General features: G+C 38.2%; 1 protein-coding gene across 1 annotated transcript in view; it reads left to right on the top strand.

The window, feature by feature from the left end:
- Positions 1-8,552, top strand: part of mccc2 (methylcrotonyl-CoA carboxylase subunit 2) — a 15,842-nt gene extending 7,290 nt beyond the window's left edge. Inside the window, exons 10-17 of the mRNA XM_058637036.1 lie at positions 1-33; positions 1,069-1,141; positions 1,244-1,320; positions 3,668-3,734; positions 4,215-4,371; positions 5,058-5,172; positions 5,573-5,658; positions 8,111-8,552. The exon at positions 1-33 is cut by the window's left edge and continues 63 nt beyond it. Of these exons, the coding sequence (XP_058493019.1) occupies positions 1-33; positions 1,069-1,141; positions 1,244-1,320; positions 3,668-3,734; positions 4,215-4,371; positions 5,058-5,172; positions 5,573-5,658; positions 8,111-8,228 (726 nt within the window). The 3' untranslated portion in view covers positions 8,229-8,552. The remainder of the gene's footprint in view (positions 34-1,068; positions 1,142-1,243; positions 1,321-3,667; positions 3,735-4,214; positions 4,372-5,057; positions 5,173-5,572; positions 5,659-8,110) is intronic.

The following is an 8,552-nucleotide window of genomic DNA, read 5'->3' as shown; positions in this document are numbered from 1 at the left end:
GATAAGTTGAAACGCAACTTTGATGTGAAAGAGGTGCATTTCTAGTTTCCTGTTCTTTAGAAAAATGAAAGGCTGTTGGCCAAGAAAATATGACTTGCAATTCTGCCAGTGATTTAAATGGGCACCTCTCTTATCTAACATTTATGAGACTGTGAAGCACTCTTTAACAGTATGTACTGTATGTATTATTTTGTCAGGATAGTCTTTGTTAAATGTGCAATTTGCCAATAATTAGAAAGATTTATTATAGTATTACTCAAAGAAAAAACGATTTATATGACCTACATGCAGTGTTTTGTTGTTACACTTTATTAATGATAAAGGCGATGCTGTCATTTACAGCTCCAGAATGCACTCTAAACACTATTTAGCTGTCAAGTCTCTCTGTCGTGAGCTCAGTAGATAATGGACGACCGGCATCCGTCTTTTCTTTTTTGTGGTAGCACTTGCCAGGTGGTCTCATTAAGTTTAAAGCTTGTGCCTTTGATTCTTGATGTAGATCCAGCAGCAAGAATTACTGCTAACCCTGGAGAGGTCAAGTGTAGGTTGTGTAGACCAGTATTGACAAGTCCATTTAGGATGCATCATCCACTGACTGCTCTCTATTTACAGGGGTATTTTTCTGTAATTGCCTTTTCAACATGGGATTGCCTTAAATCACATACGGGTTACATACATTATTAAAAATATCTATTTATACTTCCTATGAAAATAACCAAACCATAAGTGAATTTATGCAACTTAAGTCTTATAAGTGCAGCCAAAGCCTGATATCCATTATTCCACTTTACCATAGGTGCCCACTGATGTCCACATACATTGTCCTGCTTTTATAATTCACATCACATCGGGCTAAAATAGTCCCCAGCTAAAGAACTGTTTGAGTTACTGTTGCTGCAAATATTTTTAGCCTTTTTTTGTAAAGTTATGTCTTGACAAGAAATAAATGGACATATTATTTGAGGAGTATTGGAATTTGATGAAAAACAGGTGTCAGAACATTAATAACTAAAACATTCTGTTGCTAGTTGTCTTCTTTGAGCTATCACATTTCAACTTTCATTCCAGGTCATTGCCAGAGTCGTAGACGGCAGCAAATTTGACGAGTTCAAGGCTTTTTATGGAGACACACTTGTTACAGGTCTGTGAAATAGTACATTATTTAATTCCTTCCATGCAGAGAATTGTTTCTTATTATTATTTGGAATCTGTGAACTTTTTCTTCAAATGTGTGCCTCTTCAGGATTTGGAAGAATATTTGGTTACCCCGTTGGAATCATTGGCAACAACGGCGTCTTGTTTTCAGAAAGTGCAAAAAAGGTAATTATCTTAAGTACCAAAAGATGACTGTGTTGAATAAATATGGATTTTTTTTTTCAAGGGTTGTACAAAGTGGGGCTAGGCAATGTGGCCACATTTGTCAATACTTTTAATGATCATGATGCATGTCAAGAAAATTAAAGATTGATTTTTGCTCCTAAGTGGAAGTGGAAGGAACCAGTTAATTGTAGTTATAAAATCCTTTTTGAGCACAAGATGATGAAACAGCTGGAGAAATATTTTCCATAAACATGTGGCTTTCTTTTTAACATTTAGCTTTAGTGTTATTGGAGTAAACAGTATAAACAATTATTGTTATTGAATGATTGCTAGTTCATAGTGTTGCTGAAACCACAGTGTTGACATGAACTTCAGCTTGTACATGGAAACAAACGTGATATGCCTTTAGATTCAAGTCTCATGATGATGATTTTAGAATAGTAAGCAATTATACTGGTTATGCACCTCTGAGAATGTTAATACCGAAATGGTTCAGAATTCATTTTCTGTCGAGATTTCCTTCTCACGATGCCGGATAACCGTATTTCTCTCTTGAGACGGCTTCAGTGTTCGTTGAGGGTTTGTACTGACCTTTTGTCACCAAGGCGACAAGTTTATCATCACAACAAGCTCTCAAATTGCACTCGTCTGGGTCATCTCATGAGTGCGCTGAAGAATGGCATTGTAATAACATAGCATTGAGAGACCATGGACAAAGCACAATCGTAATTTTCATTTAATATAATTCACTTAATTTACAATCTGCTTCAAACAGACCTACCCTTTACACAGCCTCAGGAAAGGCGAGCAGCTGATTCTGTGATTACACACTAATGTGTTTTTCAGCCATGTTTTGAATTAGATTACAAGCTAAGGAGGGAAAAGGTTTCTTTGATCCATTTCTATGAGGTTTCAATGTTGGAGTGTGAACATTGGTTATCCCATCAGTGCAATTACTGTTGAACGAGACTGACAGTGCTGCAGACAGACAGATGAGCTCAGAGAGCAAAAATCAATATAGCACCTGCATTTTGAGATACAGTTCTTTCTGAGGCACGCTGTCATCATCAAACACATGCCAGCCTTCTCTAATGCTAATGCTAACTACAAAATATTAAGAGCTTTTCCCCAGCTGTTTGTGTTTGTGGAGAAGAAATAACCGAGAAAATATCAGATTTTTGTTGTTGTGTGCACACACACACACACACAGGGGAGCAAACTGATGGATCATTTCTCGCCAAGCGACGGTGTCTAATAAGCAGCCATCTTTCACATTGTCTCCCGCTTTTGTTTACACTTTGTAATGCAAGGCAGGTTGCTCGACTGAAAGAAAGCCAGTAGAGAGCTAAAATGAAGAAAACAGCCGAGTAACTCGGCAATACAAAGTATATGTAAATGAGGTGTCTCTCCACACAGTGCACAGTCTTTTGTACTTGTTTGCCTGTGTAATAGCTGCTGGCAGATCTGTGTGGTGCGGCACATTTTCTGAACACGGCTCCGTCATTTCAAAGTAAACGTCAAAAAAGTAAATACACAGCCAGAGTGAAGCCAGGTGACATCTCTTTCTCTACCTGATAACTTTTTTCCCCTGATTGTTGTCTCAGAAGATGATTACAGTGAGGCTAACGTATCACAGGACACACGCATTGTTCCATGAACATTAAGATTTTGTCTTATTTGTCAGAAAATCAGACCCTGGAAACTCCAGGGCTTCACTTTGTGCATTGTATTACTATGTATTTTGAAATAAAACTATCAAAAAGAAAAGAAGCAAGGCCAGGTTTTGTATGCAGTTGCCAACTTGTACTTCAAGCTGTTCACTATGTATTCACTATGCAATGATCACAAAGATGTGTTAAAGCATCTCTGATACTCTGATACTACTGAGTTCACTCTGTCTATGCAGAGGCGGAGCTTTTCCGCAGCATGTTTGAGTAGAAAGTGTGAGAAACAGAGCGGAGAGGAGCATCAACCTGTACCGCTATTTTCTTTTGTGAATTTATTTCTCCACTTGCTGTGTTGGCACAACAATGCGTTACCAGGGGAAATGCTTCCTGGTGTTTCAGGGAATACACGATAATGATATTTACAAAACAATATTTTTAAAGGCACCCTGGTGCCCCTAGATGTCAAATTTTAGTCACACCGACTAAAAATAGTCATAAAATGAAACTAAACGGTTGCAGTGTGACCTATTTGTGTGACACATTTGCCTCTTGTGGCATGTCATTTGAAAGCTCATACTGTTTTTTTCTCCATGGACAAAGAAAAATTAATCATTACTATTTTATCATGTTATTTTAAGTTAGTCTGTGTTTTTTTCATTGAGTATTACTTTCCTTTTCAGGGAACACATTTCATTGAGTTATGCTGCCAGAGAAACATTCCTCTAATTTTCCTACAAAACATAACAGGTAAGTGGAAATTCTTGACATAATTAATATCTTAGGGGTTAAATAAGAGAGAGAAAGACCCTTACTGTTTTATGGCTTTTACTGACACTTGAGGCCCCTGATAGACGTGTTTTATATCAGGATTGTAACAGCATTATTTACAATTGACTCATCAATTTCTCTAAATAATAAACTTTTTTTGAATACCAGTTTTTAAAATGTGGTTTATATGAATAAAATCAAATGACAAAATAGAAAATACAGTTAAGCATAAAAAAAGCAAGATGAAGCATATCCAGTATAAGAAGTCAAGGAGTGATTTTAGGGGATGACATTAACTTTGCTAACCTAAATGTTACATGATGCACAAATCTTCACCAAAAATCTTATGTTTTATTTGCTACTCAGTGATGATTTTTATTTAACTGGCTTAGACTTTCACACACACACACACTCTCACAATGTCAATAAAGTTTTTATTTGCCGTCTTATCTATTTCAGGTTTCATGGTGGGTAGAGAGTATGAAGCGGGAGGAATTGCCAAGGACGGAGCCAAGATGGTAACTGCAGTCGCCTGTGCCAATGTGCCCAAGATTACAGTTATCATCGGAGGATCGTACGGTGCAGGAAACTATGGCATGTGTGGCAGGGCCTACAGGTATAAGAAAGTTAATGAATGTCCTGCACCAGAAATATCAAGAAAGAAATATCAAGACCATTAGCTGCGTCTGAATAGTTTTTGAATAATTCAAGCTTGTCAAAAGCACTGTGCATATTTGGTGTGAAAGAAAAGTTTTCAGTTTTAAATATTTTCAACACACGCAATTACAAATCTGTCTAGGATCTTGTTCATCAAGGTCTAGGAAGGATAAGAGATACTGTCTGAATGACTTTCACTCGAAGCAGCTCTTCACATGTTTAATTAATTTCCCCATGGGCTGCACTCAAACACATGATACGGACGTAAACTTTGATAATTGGTGGAGATTCCTTTAACATTTTGCAACCACCGCCATATGATTAATTATAAAATATAGGGTAGTGAAAATAACATGTTTGAATAGATGGAATTCATTTAAAGCTCTGCTGTCAGTCTCATTCTCCCCTTTTTTCCCCTTTTGTCAATTTAAATACATTGGCAAACTACTGACAAGTATTCTCTCAATTTCTTTAGTAAATACAGGGGAGAAACTCCTCTGTAGTTGGACTTCTTTAGGTTTCTCTAGGACAACACCATTTTTGTTGTTGTATTTAACTGCTTGGTATCGGCTCTTCACAGTTAAAGTGTATAATTTGGTCTGGCAAACACAAGCTAACTGACACTTGGCCTTTCTGTTCTCACAGCCCTCGGTTTTTGTACATGTGGCCAAATTCTCGAATCTCTGTCATGGGTGGTGAGCAGGCAGCCACCGTCCTAGCCACCATCACGAAGGATCAGAGGGCTCGCGAAGGAAAGGAGGTAAGGATGAATCATCCCATGTGCACTTCAGGGAGAAAGCCTCAATTAGCTTTGGCAGATTTGCTGCCAAAAGCATAAAAATTATGAAAGGCACTTTTCTTTCAGTAATGGTTTTGACATGGCCCTTACTACAGGGATAAAATTATATCAGTGGGAAGTGGTAATGTGATGGCTTTCCCTAAATGTGCAGTCATCAAATGGATGCAATTAACCTTAGTCAGGTTTTCTGTTATGGGTGTATTAAGGCTGCATTAAGAGCTTCAGAATGACAGATCATATCATTGCCCTGATATCAGTGCTATTATTGCTGTCAGACTACACAAAGTGTGTTTAAATGATATGATTAAAATAATACTTTTTTTTTGGGTTAATTTCCGTTATTTTACTGATTTATTCACAGTTCACTGCAGAGCAAGAGGCTGCCATGAAGGAACCGATCGTGCAGCGGTTCGAGGAGGAAGGCAGTCCGTACTACTCGAGTGCCAGGTCAGTCGTGATACTTTACAGTCTGTGCCTCAGTATGTGGTGCAATTAGGCACAGATGAGCTGTAACTATAAACAGGGTTCAAGTTCGAGTTGCTCTTAATTGTGCATGCCGACATTTAAACACACACAGCGGCCCCACAATTATATCGGGTAGATTGCAACAACAAATAATTTATGGCTTATGAGGTATGATGGCACACACCACATAACATGATAGCCTAGTAAAATGTAAAAGCCACCTATTTACCTTTACGCAGACAAAATAGACCACAGTGCCTATTATTCAAGAGTGCTCGGTGAAGAATTGCAGTCATTGTCACTGACATTTACTCTCTTTACCCTGAAAATTGCATTATCCATCCATCTATCCATCGATTATCTACCGCTTTATCCTCCACATGAGGGTCACGGGGGGTGCTGTGCCAATCTCAGCTGACATAGGGCGATAGGTGGGGTACATGCTGGACAGTTTGCCAGTCCATCGTAGGGCCACACATAGAGACAAACAACCATTCACTCTCACATTCACACCTATGGTCAATTTAGAGTAATCAATTTATTTAATCCCCATATTGCATGTTTTTTGGACTGTGGAAGGAAGCCGTACAACCCGAAGAAAACACACACACACACACACACACAGACACACACACACACACACACACAGACACACACACAGACACAGGGAGAACATGCAAACTCCATGCAGAAAGGCCTTGTTCCAACCGGGGCTCGAACCCCGGTGTTCTTGCTGCAAAGGCAAGAGTGCAAACCACTACACCAGCCGTGTGGCCGAAAACTGCATTATTTGTGATTAAAATAATATAATAATACTTAAATAAAAATAGGTTTGTGGTTATATTTTAGCGACCCCGACAGATGAGCAATTTTGCTACCTTCATGGGAGCTCAAACCCTCTTTATATGAGCTCAGCTCCCATTGGCTCCCACGTAACTCAGAACCCAGACTATATTACATGATAGTTAATGCGTCATAGCAGTTTTGAACACTGGTAACTGGAGAAAATATGCTGTCCTCTATGGAATAATAAAAACTATACAAGGCAAGCTGTTTTATATTATTTATTTGTACCAAGAGATGGGAATCATGCACCAAGGATGTGATGCTGACACGTCTTTTGTTGTATTTCTTCTCCATTAGATGTTTTGCAGTAATGTGGACTGATTATTTATTTCTATTTTGTTTCTTACAAGTAGTAATATGATGGACAATTGTTTGCTTGTGTTGCATTGTAGGACAATGATTTAAGTACTAACTCTATACAGTATAATGTGTTGGTTTAACCTTGAAAAATCATAAAAAGTTTTATAAGCATTTCACAGGAGAATGTAGGGCAAAGCAGGTTTCAAAACACACAACACAGACTGATGAGGGGGGAAAAAAAAGAATGAACCATCAAGTTTCAAAAAGAACATGAAGATATTAATTAAAAAAGCTCTCCTGCCTGCACCAGCCATGTTTCTGGGCATGAATCTATTAATAGAGGCTATTAACACATCTATTGTTGGGATGACAGTGACAGCAAATCTTGTGTTCTGTACAAGGGGAGGGTGAAGATAATTGTTGACTTTACATCAGTAATCTCAGCCCTCTGTAAAACGCTGGCTAATATTAGTAATAATAATAATACAGGAAGGTTTTAACAAATCAATCTCAAAGTTTCTCCCGAAGCAGTAAGACTTGAACATTTAGTTGGCGAATGAGTTAGTGGCCACACAGCGGGGTAGTGGCAAACACTGTTGCCCCACAGCAAGAAGGTTTGACTGAGCGCCTCTGTGTGTGTGTGTGTGTGTGTGTGTGGGTTTTCTCCAGGTTCTCCAGTTTCACAGTCCAAAAACATGCAGATTGACTGTATGAATATGAGAGTGAATGGTTGTTTGTGTCTTTGTGTCAGTTTATATTCTTTTGATTGATTAGGTTGATTCATTTTACTGTGATTTGTTTTTAAGGATCAATAAAGAACATCTGTCATCTATGTTTATACATATGGTATATACACTAACACAGCACTATGTATAATGGAATATTATGTAGATGTAATTATAAGAACAAGTTAAAAGCAAAAAATAAAGTATGGGTTGTTATTTTTAAATAGCACTCTTGTTCAAAATTTTAAAAAGAGTCATTGAGTGTATAATTTTGATATAATTAAATATAATCATCATCATTTTATGATGCAAGGCTCAGAATTAGAGCACTTTTTTATTATAGTGCAAGAGAAGATGGGGCATGGGGAAAAAGTGGATACTGGAAGGTGAACATGCAAAATTTAAGGGAGAGAAACTTCAATTACCACTAAATCTCACATGACGCACAACTACAAAACCACACCACAAAGTCCAAATTCTCACCACTGAAGTAATACAAAAGCGATGACGCACACGTGCTGAAATCTCAGCGTGACATGATTTAATTCTTTTGCTTCCTACAGACTGTGGGATGACGGGATTATCGATCCCGCCGATACTCGCCTGGTTTTGGGACTGAGTCTCAGTGCGGCTTTGAATGCACCAATGAAGAAGACACGTTTTGGAGTGTTCCGCATGTAACATTTACGTAGCACCCGAGGAGGTGGCCACCTCCAACCGACCAGAGTCGCACTGTATTTACACTATTCTGTATAGTTTTTATTCCTGATGACGAAATGGAGAAGAAATGGCACCAGAGGGGAATCGCACCATCTTGAATAACCTGGGTGGACGAGCTGGATGGTGAGATGTTGTCAGACATTTCCCGTGTTAAGTCGTGCCTTTAACTGTTACTACACCAGTGTAAATGCAACTCTAGTTATTAAGCAGTTTTCTTTGTTGGATTGGATTGTACATGTGTATTTTAATACTGTCAGTGGGTAATTAAAAATGTGAACATGGAAA

This window comes from Solea solea, chromosome 8 (assembly GCF_958295425.1).
Source record: "Solea solea chromosome 8, fSolSol10.1, whole genome shotgun sequence".
Taxonomy (NCBI): Eukaryota; Metazoa; Chordata; class Actinopteri; order Pleuronectiformes; family Soleidae; genus Solea; species Solea solea.
This window is presented reverse-complemented; position numbering and strand designations above follow the sequence as displayed.